This window comes from Lissotriton helveticus, chromosome 4_1, assembly GCF_964261635.1.
Source record: "Lissotriton helveticus chromosome 4_1, aLisHel1.1, whole genome shotgun sequence".
Taxonomy (NCBI): domain Eukaryota; kingdom Metazoa; phylum Chordata; class Amphibia; order Caudata; family Salamandridae; genus Lissotriton; species Lissotriton helveticus.
In genome coordinates this window covers 1,717,881,360-1,717,901,620 of record NC_136063.1, presented here as the reverse complement: position 1 = coordinate 1,717,901,620, position 20,261 = coordinate 1,717,881,360, and the positions used below count along the sequence as shown (strand labels likewise).

The 20,261-nt window shown below is 41.9% G+C and overlaps 1 protein-coding gene across 1 annotated transcript in view; it reads left to right on the top strand.

The window, feature by feature from the left end:
* Positions 1–20,261, top strand: part of MORC4 (MORC family CW-type zinc finger 4) — an 844,810-nt gene that overhangs the window by 117,580 nt on the left and 706,969 nt on the right. Inside the window, exon 3 of the mRNA XM_078686304.1 lies at positions 336–553. Coding sequence (XP_078542430.1) covers positions 336–553 — 218 coding nt within the window. The remainder of the gene's footprint in view (positions 1–335; positions 554–20,261) is intronic.

Genomic DNA, 20,261 nt, shown 5'->3' with positions numbered 1-20,261 from the left:
CAATATCAAATACTTTTTGAGTTATTAAAATAAATGTAAATCAGATATATTCTCGTATTTCTCCAAGATACATTCCAACTCTGAATACGATTTGGGTGATGAGAAAGCATCATCATCTGCTTGAGGCCATTGAGCTACAGGTTCAGGTCAAATTAACTACAGAAACGTCTATCAAATAGAATGGTAATAAATATGCATTTGATTTGGGGCCAGCCATGTTTGAGCAGGAGGAAACTAAAATTTATTTTATAAGTCATGAGTCTCCAATCTCGCCATAATATCTTTTTCAATCGTACTTTTCTCATAATTGATCTATTTTTCTTATTTACTTTCAGCTTCAAATCCACGGATCCACTGTCAAAACAGAGTGGAAACATTGGCTACGGCCTGGAAAGTGGGTTCAAATCTGGCTCCCTTCGGCTTGGAAAGGACATCATTGTATTCACCAAAAATGGTGGAGCACTCAGCACTGGACTCCTATCCATAACCTACCTAGAGCAAAGTGGGATGAAGACATTCGCCACACCAGTTGTGACTTTCAGTCAGCAAAGCAATATCCTTCACTTCATTGTGTAAAACATTTTTTAACGGTCTGTCCAAAATGCATGAATTCTGTACTAAAAGTATTCTGTTAAGAGATGTAGGACAAATTGCTGCTGCTAAAAAATGTCAAGAGTGGGTCACTGTATGTGAATCACCTTATACAATTATGTTTAATTAATTCCAAAATACCACATTGTCATGTAGTTCCCACTAATGTGTAGAATCTGCGTGTTTGTGGACAACATATACTTTGGGTGAGGTGTAGACAAATTCCATGCAACCCGGCAGTATGTGTTAACCTAGAGACCAGCTACCTCACAGTACCACCACAAGCTCCCCTAACCTGAACAGGAAGCAAATGGTTTCTGGCAACCACTGAACATGACAAACCTGACCACTCAGGGATTGCGGTAACTGATCTAGATACCCTTTTGCTCAGTCACTCGTTCACTCTTGTTCTCAGAGAAATACACAGAGAATACACAATGGGATGTCCTTCAATAAATTGAATGAACCAATGTTATTCTTGTATAGAATACATGTGCTGCGATATTCAGTAGACAGAAGCATATGAAAGTGATTACCAACACCAAAATAGTAAATAGCAGTTATAGTACCACCATGGTGCTAAAAGAGTGTATATATGCAGGCATATAAAACAAGGTAATAATCATGCGTACTCCTATTATGCAATCCTACGCTATGTGTGTCTAGGTTGTGTGTTAGTGTGCAGCCAAGAGCCCTCCATGGGATGATCCAACCTCATTACCTGGAGGGACAGAATGTAGGACCCCATCTTGGTCATGAACGGGACACCCCTCACTGAGATGTTAGGCAGCTGCTTGGCGAAGCATCAGTGTGCAGGGACCTCTCAATGTCAGCAGAAGTATCTCCTCTGACTAACTCCCAGAAATACTTATTTCAATCAATACACAGTGATGTTCAAAGGCTTTGTAAACTTGATTTGCCATCAGAGTTGTAAAGGTATTTATTCTTGACATGAGTAGCTGCACTGCTTCAGAGTTTGGTGAGGTGACTAAGCCCTTCTCCGTGAGAAATGCGGGTTATAAATGCTGAGGTTGTGAGATCTCACTGTGTAACAAACTCACTGTCTGTACTGCATCCAGTCAGATTCCTTCGCAAAACCTTAGCATCAACCCTGGGTCGCTGTGGCCCTTAGCAGTCATGCTTTATCAAAAGAACAAGTGTAAAGCGTTAAGAAGTACCACAACAGTTGAATAAGAAAGAAACAAAAATTGATAAGTATCCAGAACCAATTGATAAAAATAGGTTGTATTTTTATCTTTCAATAGACATCTCAGAAACAAAAAAGCACCAATGGTTTCTAGAGATATGAATTTTCAAAGGAACATTACATCATTGCTTTTTTATTCATTACAATAAATCATTGCACTGGACCACTCTCACGATAAACTTTGCACACTTTGTAAAACTTTTTTAACATTGTAAACTACTACTCCAGCCCACTTTCGGCGACCAACTCTGACAGGGAGCCAGTCACAGGGACCAAAGAGGTCCAGTTGGACAGTTACGTAACAGCCAAATCAGGCACCAGTTCAGGTCTAGGCTCTATTGGTGAACCACTGTAGACTTTAATAGAGTTGTCCTGATGCAAGTGATACAGGATTCTGAAGATGTTGAAGGATGCTGATTCAGTGCCAGAGTCTTGCTCGGGCTACTCCTACGCCCACGAACACAGAGGGGAGACTTTGGCACAGAGGTCAATGTCCCTTAAATTCTGGTTGAAGTCCAGCCAAAAATCACTTTCTACTGGTCTACTGGTCTTTTTTAACTGCAAACCCAGTGGTTCCATTTAACTGGTAATAACTTCCTTGTTGGTCGACAAAGCTGCACTTCGATGACTGTTCTGGATCCAGCAGACTCAGATGTAACGTTTGAGGGTCAGCATCTGTCTCCCATGCTGAATGCTAGCGGTCAGCAGTGGTCAAGTGTTCTTGGCTAACATATCATCAGGCTGGCTTTTTCAGCTTTTGTGGTCCTGAAGCAGTAACAGGAAGTCAGTCAACTGACTCTTAGAGTTCACTTCTTGCTGAAGATCGGGAATTACTTTTCCTTGAGCAGGGCACCGCAAGCATAGCCCTCCCTTTGCTAGTCCAAGTAGCAGCAGGTGCAGTCCAGTCTTTGGTGCAGACTGTCTTTGCTGGGTCAAGGGGACAGCAGGGCCATCCTTCTTTGGTCTGCTCTTCAGTACAGACGTGATCTGTGCCAAGTTTGCACCCTCAGGGAATGTGGTGATTACTAGCCAATGAGTTACCAGGTCCTCTCCTGCCTAGTGACGACTGTTAAGTGTGGTATCTAGCTAGCCCAGAATGTACTGTTCTGTCCACTCCTAACATGGCAGAACTCTTTTCTTGGTGTGTGGAGCTACCTAACCCATTCCTGAGGTGTGGCTTCCCCTATCTGTCCCCTACACCAACTAGTCTGCACGAACAAAAGGGTAGCCCCTCTTGTGTGTGCCCACCATTTGCCCTTCACAGACAGCGTCCCCTTTGAAGCTCACCATTTCGACTTGATCAATGTATGGCTGTCCTGCCAGGGTGAGGTCACACCTCTTCCAGAGGTGGCCCTTTTGTCATCCTTCCTTTGAATCGTTCACATCTCCCTTAGGAGGGCAGAAGGCTGTCTCTTGGCCAGCAACCCCAAACGCTCACTGGAAAACTTTGTGCAACAAAGTGGCTACTTACGGAAGTTGCCACTCATGAATAAAGTTACATTAAATTCAACTTGGGCATTACGTCAGGTTTCACGTGACGATTCTTTTGATAACGTGAAGTATCAGATTTAGTATTCCCATTTAGAAGTTAGCACTGCTGACTTGCCAGCGTGTAACCTTGTACTCACCAATGGGGCAACTAGTCTTTCCAAAGTAAAAATGACAATGAAGGTTTTTTACTGTCGGAACATGTAAAGTTAAGATCTACAAGGCATATTTACAATATTTTGACATACGGTTGAACCGCAATTCGTTTAGCTGTGCTGCCCTACCTCAAAAGAAAAGGGCAGGAATGTGCCGTATCTATAAGATACGGTCATTCCTGTCCTTTCTGCCAGCGCCGGTGCTCAAACTGCAGCTGAGCACCAGTGCAGACACCCTTGCACCATGGTTTAAGGGTGTCAGTGTTGTTGCCATCATTGTTTTTGTACAGGAAGGAGCACCTTCCTGCACAAAAACAGTCAAAGGAGGGATTACCTCGTTCTATGAGTGCTGCAGAATGCAGCACATTGGAAAGAGAAAAAAACGAGGAGAAATGTAAACATTTCTCCTCATTATGCCTGCTTTGACAAGTTGTTAGTTTTGGAAGTGCCCCAGCTTTACGCGCTGTTGTAAATCTGAAGCAGTGTCAAAAACCATGGGTGATGAATGGAAAAACCCACAGCACACCCATGGATCGCCCCTTCCATGCAGAGTAAAGCATTGCCTTACTCCATATTTACAAAGCAATGAAAAGCCATGCAGGGTTTCTTTGCGTTGTTATGTTAATTGTACTTGTAACGCGCACGGCTGCTCATGAGTGTCCCGGCGCGATGACTTAAGAGGGCGCAGAGAACCAACAGATGCAAAGATGCATTGACTTGTAAATATGGGCCAGCACATGGCACCTTCTGGGCGTCACAAAAGTGATTCTCCAGTGGCTTAATAGTGCTGCAGGGGCATTGTAAATATGCCCCTACATGTTCAAATGTTTGCACCCTGCCTTTAGGGCTCAATATGCCCGTCTTAAGGATGACTTATAAATATTACATTATTAAAAAGGAAGGATTAGCTTTGCCATTACTTAAAATGGCAATTTCACGTTAGCACTGCTCTGGAATCCAGCAATGGCAGGATGGGAGTCATACTCTACTTTGTCACACTTGTGGTAGCACAATAAATGCTGCAGTGCACGAGAGGTACTTTAACTCACAGGCCCTGTTTACCCCTAGTACCATATAGTATAGACTTATAAGTGAGTTAATTTTTGCCAATTGTGGGTGAACCAATAAAACATATATCTTTTAAGAGTCAGAGTAATGGCATTAAGGTCTGTTTAACAGGCTACAGTGCACCTTCAGAGTCTAAAAACCATCAGCATCACTCCAAACACTTGGGGGTGATCATGCATATAAAGGGTGTTCATTGAAATTGGCATTTCAAATTTAGTTCTGTTCTGGCAAGTCTGTGGTCTATGGCATTTGAATAGGATTCTTAGCCCATAGCATTGGTTTATAGGCTCAGAAAAACAAAGAAACTGATGAGTAGAATGCTAGAATTAGTTTTAGGCTGTGTGAATTTTTTCTGGGGCACTTTGGAGTCCACTGTTTTTACTCATTATGCAACTGAAGACAGATACCAGTCATACCCAAATCAAAGTAGGCCTGCCCCAATAGCAACATTCCAGCTGGTACTGCTAGGCAAGTTCCCCTCCAGAAGGGAACACAAGCAGCTGTAGACTGGTTTCAGCCTGTTTTCACCTCTTACAGTTATGTGCAGCATCATTCCAACACAGTAAGCACTGGACTCGCATTTTGGCATAGCTGTTGCCTTAATGTTAATTGGCTTTTAATTATTCATGTAATTTGGACTACACCTGCCCACCTTTGTTTGGTGTAATTTGAAAAGTTTGCTGGACAGGTTGAGGGTCTGCCTTAAACGAGGAGACTTTGAGGAATGACATTTGGCACCCTTTGTGTTCATCCTTAGCATCTCAGACTACACATCCATAAAATATACCTGATTTATGGCTTCTGCACACTTAGCCCTCAATTCAAGAATCGCAGCAGTGTCAATTTGGCCTGTAACTATAGTTGCTTGCTGAATCAGGATTGTAGGTTTTGGGGCAAGCAACACTCCCAATCTGTTTCCCCTGTGCACATTTCTGTGCTGGTAAAATGGCCAAGAGCTAAGGAAGGACTTGCAGGAATCAGTGTAGAAACACAGATGATTTTTGTTTGTCACTATTTCTGTGGGTCTTACCTAGTGCCACACCCAGAAATTACCACATGGACTTTGAGGCATGATATAACCACAATGTGAAGTGCTGGGACTCCTGTAATGAAGGCCCTAGTGGCCAGACCCTTTCTTCTCAACATATAAAACGTGGCTTCTCTCTGTGGTAAGGCATTTTAAGAGCTGTCATGGGCATCTGTTTGCAAGCATGTGCATGCTAGGTGAACGTCTCCTCCAAATAACGTCTTTGGTAAACAACTTATTACCAGGAAAGCATGTATTCATCCATCATACAGGCTTTTCCAACTCTAATTAACGACATTCTTCTTTACAAATAATAACCCTGAAACTGAGGGATGGCACAGATTTAAACATCATGGTCCGTGGAACATGAAATACGTTTTCTCTCACTCCAGCCAAGGTTTTTCATTCTTGGTTTGATTAGACAGCCAGAGAGAGTACATCCAAGATTTAGTAATTAGGATAATAAGCTCTGATGCAGTCTTGAAGTTGCAATAGAAAATTCTAAAAGAATCTTACAGAATCAAAGACTGAAGTAGCCTAAACCCATGCTTGAGAAGAGCTTACAGATAAAAGATAAGAAAAGATATATTGTTGAGCAAAACTAGATGGTGCACGTCTTTAATTGTGTGACCTGCTTGCACCTCCCCCCGTCTTGATGAGCCTATATACATGCTGCCTTAATTTTAAAGCAATTCTTTAATTACTTTTCCCTAAACAAATAGATGCTATTTCCCAACTGACAAGTGCGGCTATATTTTTCTCTTGTAATCCGGAGACAGTATTTGTGAAGGTATAAAATTGGGAGAAAGACAAAACGCATACATTCTTAAAAATCCTATAAAAGTACACAAAAAAATATTTTTAAGGAGGCAAAAATAAAAATGCTAAATTGTGAAAAGATTGTCAAAAAAGTGAGCTAAGAACAGGAAAATATAAAATGAGTGGGTAACTAGGAATGTGCAGTGTGGGACTAAGTTGTGATATCCTGGGCTAAGCACATTTTGTGCTGTGCAGATTGACATTAACAGTTGCGGCCTCATTTTAAAAGGTATAAATGCAAGTGTATATTTTCTCATGTGTGCATTTACTGCTACTCTTTTTTGCTATTCACCATTTCCAAATGGAGATTTACATCAAGATGTAGACTGACACGTCTCCACCACCTCCTCACATTAGGGAGTGGAGCCCCCAATAACAAAATGAAAGGGCAAGATCGGTGTTAATACTGTATGACATGGCATGGTATTTGCCTGGTGTATGAGAGTGTTATTTTATTTCCCTGCCTACATTATTTTCTATGAGAGAGTGTTGCAGTAACAGTATTTGGCCATAGGTGGTGTTTGACTTACTCCAAGGTTGGGCTGGAGCAACTATAACTCGCACCCCCGCCATGCACAGTTTTGTCATAAATAATGTCATGTCAAATGCTGCAGTGATATTATCAATGATGTCACTGAAGATGCCATGAGTGATCTAATATATGGGGCAATCCACTGTGCATGGCAAGGGCGAGAAGTATAGTTACTTTGGGTCACAAGTTATAGTTACATTGGATAACTATAGGTGGTGAATATTAGTCAATTTCTGAGTTAAAAATTTTACGCTGTCACATAATTTTCACCTATAATGTTGATTGGCCTTCAGTTTTTTTAGTGAAGTTTTTGGGGTTTTTGTTAACATAATGTAATATGTTATTACAACAAGTAAAGCCAATGCCCTGCTCCCCTAGACCTTGTGGAGTGGTCACATAGGGACACGCTTGGGGTCAAAATCAAAACAAAATTGTTTTTTAATGCAGCGATCCCATGGGAGTCCTGCGGGACAGTGGCAATAAAAAAATGTCAGCAAGTATTTTCTGTTCATTATTATTAAATATTTGGGAAAGGGGCCGTGAGTGGGACCCCGTCCCCGAGCCAATGTTGGGCCCCTGAGACCCCAGTGCTTAATATTAATTAGAGGAGAGGGGGTATGCAGCTCCTTCTCCTCGAGCAACCAATGGGCTCCAGAGACCCATCCCTTTGGGCTAGATAATAAAAATAAGAGAGGAGGCCCCCCTCCCAAGCCACTAATGTTCCTCTGGGACCTCATTCTCATCCCCCAGGACACCGTGTGTCCCTGCCTGAGAAAGAGTGAGCATTCCCTACCCATACTCTCTCAGGTAGAGAACTCAACTTTGCTCCCGCTCGGCTGGAGCAGTAAACAATGCTGCTCCAGCCTGGGGGAGGGGAAGCAAGGAGAAGATGTCGACTCCCACCAGCACCTATTATAATGCTGGCTGGGGATACTTATGGGAACGCAGGGGCCTTCTACATCTTGGGTGCCCATAGTGGCACCAGGGCACCCATCTGTAATAAAAACAGATGGCCATGCTCCCTAAAGAGGACAGAGCCTGGGCTGTGGGGGCCCTGGGGCTTCCCCCACACCCCTAAAATAAAACACAGTAGTGGGTGCCCCAGGTGGACACGGGGCATTCACAAAAAATCTTTTTTTAAAGCAAGAAAATATTTATAAATGAGCAACAGGAGCTGCTCATTTATTATTCACTGCTCTATGAAGGAGCGATCCATAATTCCTTGCAAGGGCCATTTACATTATATTTTACCTTGGTGGTATCCCAACAAGGGACAGTTGCACTACACACATTTACTATTGTTGTGGAGCTGTAAGGTGTGTAGCAGCCCCATCAGTAACATAACAAAAAAGTAAATGAGTCCTCTGAGTCATTAAATCCATATAAAAAAGGGGGGAGTGAAGAGGTGGTGCTTAACGGCACCAAGGTGGGCGCATCCTCCTCTCCTGAAAGTACAAATAATCAACAAGGTCCACCTCTCGTAGAGTTAGTGTATATCCTGGTGTTCATGGAATACACAATGTGTGTTAAAATACCCCTCACACACCAAAAGGGCCCTCCCGCACAGGAGAGTAAGCCCATTAAATTGCTTTTTTCTCTCCGCATCACTTTTTTAACAATACCAGCCAGTGTTTATTAAATAGTTTTTTCTACCACTAGGCCAGGTATTTTTTTTAACATCACTTATGTATTATCACTCCTGACCCTACTGACACTCACTCCCATTCACTCACATAGCACCCTCAATAAAAAGGTGCTCCAGAGTAGTCGCTTGTCGCAGCACTGCCCCGTCCCGCAGCGGGGCGGGAAGACCCCAATGATGAAGCATGACACCAAGGGCCCTTTTGGTGTGTGAGGGGTATTTTAACACACATTGTGTATTCCATGAACACCAGGATATACACTAACTCTACGAGAGGTGGACCTTGTTGATTATTTGTCATTAAATCCATGACCTGAGGAGAACTTACAAAACATTTTAAAGCACTCTTAGCTTGAGCGCTAATGTAGTTGTTTTTATGATTGAATTTTGTGGGTTGAAAAATGTTAAAAGAAAAATTCAGAGAGATGTTGGTTTTATTTATAACAAAATAAATATGTCTCTGAGGCTTTCCTTTTGAACTACCCATAGTTCTCTCCTTCTTTTTTGCATAATTTACACATCACTCTATGCCTGAAAGGGTATTCTTTTGACTTATACTGGGGGCTCCCTTGTGCCAGGACAAATATATACCTCTCCAAAGAGCTCTAATGAGAGTGAAACACGTGTCTGGGGTTGCTTTTACTCATTTCAGGTTGGCTTGGATGGTATTTTACCAATCCAAAACTGTAATACTGTGCCTGGAGTGGTAAAAGGCTTTAGCCATTATACAGCTCGGCATAGATAGCACTGTGCTAAGCCTATGCTTAAAGACTTTGCTGGGGAAAAAGTAATAGACTTTGTACATTTCTATCTCGGCGTGGATGGCACTGTGCTCATCATATGCTTAAAGACTTTGATAGAAAAGCAGACATTTGAGGTGGGAAAATTTAGAGTGTTGCTGGTGTTGAGAGTTCTCTAAACTGGAGCTGCTGTCCACCTAAACTTGAGAACTACCCAGAGTTCTCTCCTTTTTTTGCATGTATAGTTATAGTTAGGACCTAGTTTCTACAGGAATGTTTTTTTTATTTACCAATATCTTTGGCGCTGTTTGACGAATCTTCACAACATTTTCAAAACTAATGGCCCGCTCAGGTCAGCTGCTGTCTTGAAAGGTTCTGTGTGATTTGTCAAGCAGGTGCCAAGAAAAAAGGGGTGTCCCAAACTGCATTTTCTCAATATTAATTTCAATAGGAAACTATTGCCGCAGCTACATCCCAAACTGCTGAACAGAATTACACCAAATTTGGCAGAAAGGCAGCTCTTGGTCCAAAGTGCACTCTTTTTGTTAAATGGTGTTGATCCATTCAGCAGTTCCTGGGAAATTCATATATTTAGAAATATTAGTATCTGGTGACCATAGTGGATCCGCGAACCCTCCCGAACTCAAGCTTGACTCTAATTAGCTTCCAACAGTTCCAACTAGTTGAACTGAGTCACTAGATGGTGGAAAAGTATTAAAATCAAGAAAGGGGGGCAGGGTAGAAACACCATAACCACCTAGACCTGCTCAAGGGTTCCCACATGGACCCCCAGGGCCAAATAAAGCATTAACAAATCCATCCGAAAATAAAAGAAAACAAAGCGCGGTCTCCTGCACTTCCTTAATTAAGCTCCCCGGGTAGGCCAAAATTTGGTGTGGGGGCCCCCATCCCCAGGGACTGCCACTTCCATGGGGCTTTCTTTAAAACATATGGGGGCTCCTGCCCACCCCCACCTGCTCCAGTGAGCGCCACCTCAGGCTTTAATCTTTAAATGTGGGGGCCACGCTCCCCCCAGTCACCAAGACCGCCACCTCCCCAGGGCTTCTTTTTCCATTAAAACATTGTGGGGTGGCACCTGCCTCCCCACACTGCACTGGCGACCACCACCTTTCCAGGGCATATATTATGTAAAGGCAGGGGTCAGTTGCGGACCCCCAGCCCCACGGACCACCACCTCTACTGGGGCTTCATATTTGATGGAGGGGGGCCTCATGGCCCCCATCGTTGAGCCCTCCAAGGCTGTGTGGACTAACGTACCCCAGGGCCAGCTCCAGAAATGTCCCGCCATAGCATACTTCTGCTTCGCTTCATGGGAACGAGAGTAGGAAAACTGCTCTCACTTCCATGAAGCGAAGCAGAAATGCTTTTGGGCAAAGGGAACTGCATGTTTGCAGCTTCCTTTGTCCAAAAGCGATGCCGGCTCCCGCAGGAGGCGCGGAGCCAGCAGAGACAGTGGGGGCATGGGGGCTCCCCTGCGGTTCCTAACATTATGGCCATGCCCTGGGGGATGGTGACCCAACAAATGGCTGGGAGGAGGCCACACAGCCCCCTCCCTTGTTTCCATTTTTTTTAAATCTATGCGGCCTGGCCCGGGGGGATGGGGTCCCCGGGGCAAAAATTGGCCTCAGGAGGAGAGCCACATGTACCCCTCCAATTTTATTTTTAGAAAAGTAGGGCAGGGCCCGGGGGATGGGGTCCCCAGAGTCAAAAGTGGTCAGGGAAGGGGGCCCCCGTTCCATAAAAATGTTTTCACTGGGCCCCGGACGATGGGGTCCCTCGGTCCGAAATCTGCCTGAGGAGTACGCCGCTTGACCCCCACCCCTTATTTTTTTTAAAAAAAAGGCCTAGCCCAGGTGGTGAAGGGGTCCCATGGGCCGTAATTGGCCTTGGTGGGAGGCGCATGACCCCTCCCTTTTGAATATATATAGATATATTTTTAAATGACTCCAACTCCGGGGGATGTGGTTCCCAGGGCCTAAAAGGGTCAGGGGAAGGGGGCCGCACTATTCCCTATCCTAAAATAAAAAAGATAAAACAAGAAACCGACAACTCACCAGAGGCATAGACCCCTCCCTGCACCACTCTGCAAACGCGCTTCCTGGTACATTCTAGGTTGGGGGATTAAGTCCCCTTCGAACCTAAGGTTCCTTACGTGCCAACTAGCCCCGCAGGTACCTCCAGTAAGCCCCATACAGAGGCCTTGCAGAGAGTTGGTCTGAGGCCACTCCCCTTTTTACAACACTCTCCAAAGGCGCCTCTTGGTGCACTGCTGATGGGGCGATGAGATCAACTTGTGTCCTGAGGACTTCAGGACTAAAGTGGACTTCATCCCACAAGCAGCAGTGCACTAGGAGGCACGTTTGCAGAGTGGTGTAAAAAAGGGAGCATGGCTTCTGAACACTCTCAGAAATCCAGCTGTGTGGGGCATACTGGAGGTAACAGGAGGACTTGTTGGTCCCCATGGACACTCAGGAGGCAAGGGGACCTCATCCCCAAACCAATAGCGTACCAGGAGGTGCATCTGCAGAGTGGTGGAGAAAGGGGGCGTGGCCTGTGTCCACCTCTCACCAATCCCACAATGTGGGGGTTACTTGAGGTAACAGGTAGGCTAGTTGGCCCCTAAGGAACCCCAGCAGCAAAGGGGACTTCAGTCCCCACCCAAGAGCGCGGCAGAGAGCGCATTTGCAGAGTGGTGGGTAAAGAGGGCAAGACCTGCTATGAGAATTTAGCAATCCTGCTGTGTGGAACTTACTGCAGGTAATAGGAGGGGTAGTTGACCCCCAAGGATGTCCTTGCGGTCCAACTACCCCTCTTGTTACATCCAGTAAGTCCCACACAGTCGGATTGCTAAGAGGTCTTTGGAGGCCATGACCCCTTTCTCCACCACTCTGCAAACATGCAGTACTGGTTGGTGGATAAAGTCCACTTTACTCCTAAGGGACATTGGGGGCCAAGAAACCCTCTTGGAACCTCCTGTAAGTCCTACGAAGCGGAATTGCTGAGCGCTGGTCGGAGGCTGAGCCCCCTTTCTCCACCACTCTGCAAATGCGACTACTAGTTAAAGAAGCATTGGTAATGTAATAGGTCTCACATTTGCAAGAGTTAGAGCTATTGGTGTTGTACATTTAAAGGTTTTTTACTAATGTTTTTGGGTGTTGAGTGTATGTACGTTGTGTGTAGTGGAATTATGTGGTATGTTGTGCAGCTCCCTTTGATCATCTATCACTCTGAATTGGGAGCCCCATTTCGATAAGATGCTGCTAGAGCACAAGCACTTCTACTCTGGTACAAGATTTGGACTTCAGAAGAGACTACCTTCAACCGGGATATTATTAGGGGCTGCCTTATTATTCTCTTTCCTTACAAATCCCTTGTTAGAATTAAATTAAAAACCTGTGTTCTGATTTAGGGCATCAACACAAAAAATATGTGAGAATGTTGTAGTCACTACTGTTGCATTGCTTTGCAGATCGGACTCAGGAAGATAGGGCCATCAAAAGATATGAGAGGTTGTCTCAACCTTAACGTATCAAGGCGTGCTCCATCATTGGCAACCTCCCACACTGGGCTAGGAACAATGCAACTCCACCAGATTCAAATGCTCTGGGAGTTATTATACATTTAGTTTCAGGACAAATACTTATGTCGTGCTTGAAGCTAATATGGCTAAAACATACCTAGGGCTATACACAAAGATTTCCTTTATTAGTGAGTACCCCTGGTATCATTAATAACATTAAATGTGGTCATATGATGAAATACAATGATTCACCTGCCCATCTTGAATCCATAAGTTTCCCACAGGTTTCAACCTAGAACAAAATCCTAAGAGGTCAAAAGTCTTTTTCAGGGAATAAGAACTTCCTAGCTATGGTATCCATTCAATCCATTAGAACCATGCAAAAGAAGGAGAATTATTAACACCCTCCCGGTCATTCACTTGGTTGGGCTTGAACCCGAGTCATATTGAACTACAGACATCATGGTTCAGTGTGGGGGACACCTCCTTACTAGTCACACATTCGTCAGAAGGCAGACATTGCTACTGCACTTTCTGGGGACCCCCTCCACTGGTGTAAGTTTAGTGACATGGGTTCAAACCTGAGGAACCAGTAAGGTTTTAATAATTCCATTAGGGTACTTTCAATGTAGTAAAAAACAATATTCAGTGCCCAGTCTTTCTCATTTAAATGAAAGTGAAGAATGATAATCTTCGGCAAGAGGAAACAATTTCAACTGAAATTACTGAAGGGGATCAGTGTTCAGGGATAGGTAGTCAAGTTGGAAATGCTATGAATCAACTGAGGAGTGAGTCCACTAATTTAGATAGTATTAAAGCACAACTTAATGTGGAGTAGCTTGGGATTTTTAGAGGCATTACACAATCACGTGACCATGGAATTCTGCATTTGAAATTAGAATGTATCTGCAATACATTGAAACCTATACATTCTCTAATCATGACGTTCTTAGAGTTCTAAATAAAATGGTGGCACCAATTAATGTTAGTTAGCATGGTTTCAAATTTGATGTTAGCCTTCATTCACCTAAGCATGCAGGAAGTTCTCAGAACAAACAATGAAATACTATTCAGAGGAAAACATGTCATTCCGTTTGGTGATCTTCTGATCATCCAAGTGAAATGTAGTCAGTCTTCAACAAGCTGCTGCATGAGCATATAGGGAACTCCTTAGGCAGCACTGGAAATTTAAATATATGAATTAATTTCGAATTTGCTGATTAACTAGAAATATGAGGCAATCTGTAGATGATAAATATGACACACTATGCTAAAAACATTAGAATAGTTGTAGTAGGAGAAGAAACTAAAACTGCACTGTAAATACACTCTTCTGTTTCCAGAGAGAAATTCAGCTCTAACTGTAAGGATGAGCAGCAGGAAAACTCACAAACAAACTGTGTGCCTCATGGCAACATTTGGTGAGTGTACGTAGTTTAACAGAGAAATATTGCACTTGCCGAAGCAGGAAATTAATCCACTTAGTTCTGTAGACATAATAGAGTATCACAGATTTAAACGTACTACAAAATTGGTTAAGAAACGTGATGACCTGGAAAAGGTAGTTTCTTACACAGCAGATTTGGAAAAAACTTTAAGCCTGTGTAAACTTTCAAGGATTATTTTATGTTGTAATTTGAATGCAGAACAGAGTCTGATGAATGGAGCTATGGCAAATGCTGTAGACTTCAACCCAAATCCCTACAGAATGACATTAAGTCAATTTTGGTCATGTTTGAGCATATAGAGGCTCTCAAACAATTAGGTGGATGCACTGCCCAGTTCCTATTATTGAAAGACATATATGCGCAGATAATATTTTCATGTTTAGATTATTCTGTCACTAGACACAGATTTCAAGGATTAAATCTGGATGTAACAATGGTAAAGAGAGGCTAGAAAGATTTTAAGAAAGAATAGTTTGCACTGTACCTACTTGATTTTGATGAGAGCAGGGTAAAGTCAGGGATCTCATGTGTTAGAGAATACAACTGATTGGGAATTTTGTATGCTCCTTGTCTGAGTCAATATCCAATATCTCTAAAAGTACATTATCCACTAAACAAAAAATTGATAAAAGTTGTGTGGATGAAAAAGGTACAAATGTTACACAGGCAGAGAGCTGCAACAAGAGACAAAAGCAACATAAGACGAAGTAAAATATGTGCCAGACCACAACATTCTAATTTATCTGGAGTAGACTGCTACTGCAATGTAGTAGTAAATTTTCTGTTTCAATTTACTACACTTCTTCAGAAAATCGACGAAAACCCTGATAAACCACTAGGGAGAGTCACATATACTGAGGACAGTGCAAGCAAAACACACATGCATCTCACTCAGTGACTAGTAGTCACAATAGTGTAGATTTCTGTACTGGAAGAAGATAGTTTATATTAAACTCAAAAAAGGAAGCTCAAGAATTTCTCTTGGTACTTCTAGACATCTAGATAATGAAAGCATTTCAATTGATATATTATTTGGAATTAGCTATTCCTAGGAATATGAATGTGTGAAGTGTCTCCATTATTCGAAGAATGACATTGGCTCGGAGCAATTTGTATATTTAAACATGCCAAATTGCAAATCAGTGTTCGTTGATAGCATATTGAAAAACGTTGTTCAAAATAACACATGTCCAAACTGTGGAGCCAAATTAGTTTCAAGCCTAGTCATTAGGAATAGTAGAAAATGTGTCACCCTTATGCTACAACGATGTAGAGCAAATTTCATTAAAGTAAAGACTGAAATGATACACTTCAAATGTGGTCGAGTGTCTACCTGTAGAAAAGCAAACACAAATTTTTGGAATTCTTTTTCATGAAGGACAGACAATAACATCAGGTCATTATATAGTGCACCTGCTAAATAGGGCATGTTGGACTGAATGTAATGACACTTGTCTTATATTCAAGAAGAGGCTGCCAATGAAGTTAAAAACATCATAGCTATTATTTCTGAAGACAAAGCTCTAGAAAATATAGGATCTAGAGTATTAGAGCCAGGTATATACATTTTGTTAATCTACTGAACATATATTGTTATCTGTCAGAGAAGGGCGAGAACCAGTATAGGCTTGCATTTACTAGTTTAAAGCAGTATATATGTAACTAGAGGGAGAATAAATTGGTACTGAAACTGATGCCCACCACGTAGTGAGCTATAACACCTGCTCTTTACAGTTGACCTACTAACATTTACAGTTTTTGTGGGCCATTGTTTGTAATCCAAATGATTTGTTCTCCATAGTTATATGACAACACATATTTCTTTAAAGTGTTTGGAGTGTTGAAGACATACATGTGTTCACAAGGTGTCAAGAAAGTCCACAAGGTTAAATCTCACCTACAGAGAACAAAAAAAGAACCAGAAAACCTTTTTTAAGTTGTTTTAAACATGACATTTATGAAGTTATACTATCAAATTAAGTATTGTGCTTTCAAAAAGTGTACAATACTTCAACACATTTTCCATATTAAATACAAATTGTCCCATGTCAACAAGTGATTTATATTCTAAATGTATAAAAAAATATGTATGTCTGTTTATAGCCATTAACAATCTATACCACACAACAAGCAATACATAATCATTTTATAAGCTCTGAAATCAGTGATCCTAATGTGTAATGTGAACTATTAGCAAAGAAGATGTACATCTATAAGATGGTCAAAGGGAGATGATATAAGATGGTATGGAAATCCTGGAAGACAAAACACTCAGTACCCTCTTGTTAAAGATTAAACTAATTTATTATTTCAACAGGATGATCTATAAAGTGCATAACCTATATCATTTTGATATGGTTGCAGTAGTAAATACAGTTTTGTGAATAACAAAAGTCGTAAAGGTAGACTTTCATCTCACTTTATCTTTGTGAATCGGGCCCCTACTGTCTCGCTATTTCTACTGGACAATAATGCTGCCTAGAGCCACGTAGATAGTTGGATAACTCTTACAGTATTGTTATTCTACTAGAAGGGTCACATTTAAGTAGAAACATATGTCTCTAACACAATAATTGAGTAGTCTTCAAAGATTTTAATGCCGTGCCCCATGTTAAAAAATAAAATAAATCATTTGAGCCCCGTAAACTTTTTTACATGTTTAACTATGTCTAAACATATTTAAACAGTCCAGATGCTTTTCATTAGCCCTTTTAAAAATGCAACTAAATACATTTCAGAAATGGAGGTGGGGGTGTTTGATGAATATTTGGTGTACCTTCCCCGTTGACACTTACTCCCACCCAGCATATACATGACCAAAACATTTGTTAGCTCTGGCCCCTAACAGAGTGGCTTACTGATACTCATTTTTTTCACTTAAAACAAAAAACTGTTATCAGCATGATGCTTCTTTTGGCCAGAGCGAGGCACCCCCCTGGGATTGAGTAATGCCCCCACAGGGAGGTCTGCTTTCAAGTTTGAAGACCTCTGCAATAAATCCTCTTAAGGCACTAAGGTGCAGCAGTAAGCAGTATCTGCATTAGTTTGTGGCAGTGAATAGTGTAGCAGTGCCAGTGGAGACAATAGGAGAGCACCATATCTTGCTATTGATGGAGTTTCTTTCTCTTTTTAATGTTCGCATAATATAGTACAGCATTGAGAAATGTACAAATTGTTCAACGAACACATTGCTCCAACCAAAGTTAGTGCACAGGGCTATATGAAAAAGAGATAGATTGCATCTACTAACAGGTTGCCACTGTTTTCTTCACTTCCGGTAATGGCGCCCTTTGGGATGCTTGTGCCATCACACACATCATTGTGGGTTGAGCTCTTGCTTTTAGCACTGGACTAAAAAATTGGAGATGAATTGACCATGTAACTACAGACTGTTATGGTTTACCTAACGGTGGAAGGCTGCACTCTGTAAACAGGTCTAGAGGCTTACCTTCTTGTGGTCTGTGTGATCACTAAAGTATGTAACTGAGCAAAACACAAACTCCAAATGAAGAAAGTCACCCATACACATCCATCTGAAAACACTTTACCAAACACTGTATTGCAGCATAGGCCTTAAGGCAGGAAACGTAATACTACAACAGCATGCATGCTTTGGTGTCAGATGTGAGCTAGTTCCACAGTTTCACATCTGGAGATATGTTCACTTTCCTCCTGAGAGATCATCCTGAGATATAAATTGGAGCTCAACTCATATGGAACACCTTGGAAACAGTCTTCGCAAAGTGTCGAAAAATTAGGCTGCAATTGGGCCTAAACAAAATAATGAGAATTGTCTTTAAAAAGCTGACTAAAATGTCACTTTCCACTATCAGTATCCATAGCTCATGACTTTCTCATACAAGTACTACATTCCAAGAAGCAGGATCAGCAATTTAACCCAGGAATACGTTCTTGGAGCACTCTGCCAATAAGCCATGAAAACATGCAATATGAAGTCTGTAACTAGGACAGAAAAGAACTCAAAATCACAGTTTACACTTAGCACTTTGGCATATGTTTCTGTTGAATGAAGTCAAAATGTTGCTCATGGCTGAGAATTTAACATGTGCACTATTGGATCGGGAGGAGGGTATGCAAAGACTCTCTTATTTCACTCCTATACAAGATAGCACAAACACTGAAAGAAAAACAGCTGAAATCACTGGCCACATACCAAAACATTAAAACACACTACAATCAAGCGAAAAAGCACTCATGTACAGATAGATAGCCTAGCACTTTTCCAAGCACAATCTACACTGTCAAGTTAGGGTGGGCTGCATGTAGTCAATGTGATACTACACTGCCCATCCTGAAATGATGGGAAAACTGCAATAAGTCTTGCTTTTAGTTCTGGGGTACTAGCACCATGTTTATAGTTATACCAGGGTAGGTTTTTGGGGAGTTGAGATTCTGAAAAATACAGTCAACATGTAGCTTCAAACTCTTGTAGTTTACAAAAAAGTGAAAGGCATTACTCTGTAAACAGGCCCAGAAGCTTAACTTCTTGTTGTTCCATAGACCACTGAAGTAGGTGACTAGGCAAAATCCAAACTCAAAGCAAAGTAAGTTGCCCCTGGTGTCTAGCACATTTGTCTGAAAACTCATTACCAAGCACTGTACGCCAGCATAGGTCTTAAGGCAAGAAACATCTTTCTACTGTGGGAGCCTAAATGAAATAATAGCAGTCAGCACCTATGATAGAGAACAGTTATTCTAGATGACAAGATAATACAAATATGTGCAGCACGGAGACAGTCAGCATAGCGGCTGAGTGTCCAATGATGTAACGGTCCTGACAAATTTTATAGGCCCACACCACATAGGATGAAGCATCATAATATATATAACACAAATTAAGCATAGGTCTTTTGACCAATTGGCAACTGCTTAAGCTGCGCCATACCATCTATGGTCCAAAATACACTGTTGCTGACCACGTGTCATAGTAGGCAGCTTTGGGGACTTTCCACTGTAATGCAATGTATTATGTTGGTACTTTTCCATAACACGTATCAGAAGCATTTCGCAATACAATATGCTAAAATCTGTGTAGCTAAGCTTTTCTATTTTCGGATCCTTCTTGTGCAAGCCTTGCGCTATAATAGCGGTTTTACTTAAGACAAAATGGAAACGTACAACCATTTTGGGCAGAGATTTTTATATCAACTTAAGAGGGTCTGAAGCTTCAAGCAGTTGGTATCATATCGGAAAGATGGCTTCTACACTACGAAAGCAGAATGCTTTTGTGTCATCTGTGAGACATCTTAAACAATTTCACCTATGGAGATATCTTCACTTTCATGTTTTAGATCCAGAAAAATTAATTGGAGGTCAACTCAGGTAGAACGCCTTGAAACAGTCTTTACAAAGTATCCAAAAAGTAGGCTGCAGCTGGGCCTACCGAAGGAGTGAAAATTGCATCAGAAAATTGACTAACAACTCACTCTTCACTTTTATCGCCCACTGCAAGTGGTGTTTTTTGTTTTTGTTTTATTTAGCACGAACTAGACTCGAGACATTGGGTACCACAGCTCTCTACAAGAGCACCGTTTCATTACAGATGGACATATTAATTTTTGTTAGGCACAGGGAGATTAAGTGATTTGCCCAGAATCACAGGATGTTGAACCTTGTCACCGATCTCAAACCCAGTTTCCCAGCTTCAAGGTCGACTGCTCTAGCCGTAAGGCTACATACTCTCCTTTAGTGCATGGAAGGGATTAGTAAGCAGTGCTACGAGAGACAAAACATGACCATATCATGGTGGTTATGGTGTTTTCATTCTTTTTGACTTTGACATAATGCAGTGTAGCATGGGGCAAATATACTATTTTTTCACATAACACAGCGCACCAACAAAACGTGTCTGTGAAAGGGAGAGAGTAGGACGGCACCACATTCAGTATCATATGGCACAGCGTTGATCTCTTCCTTCTGTAGCGTATTTTTGACTGCCTGTGCACACACCCTTGTACTCTATCTCAAGGGTGTATTTATTTC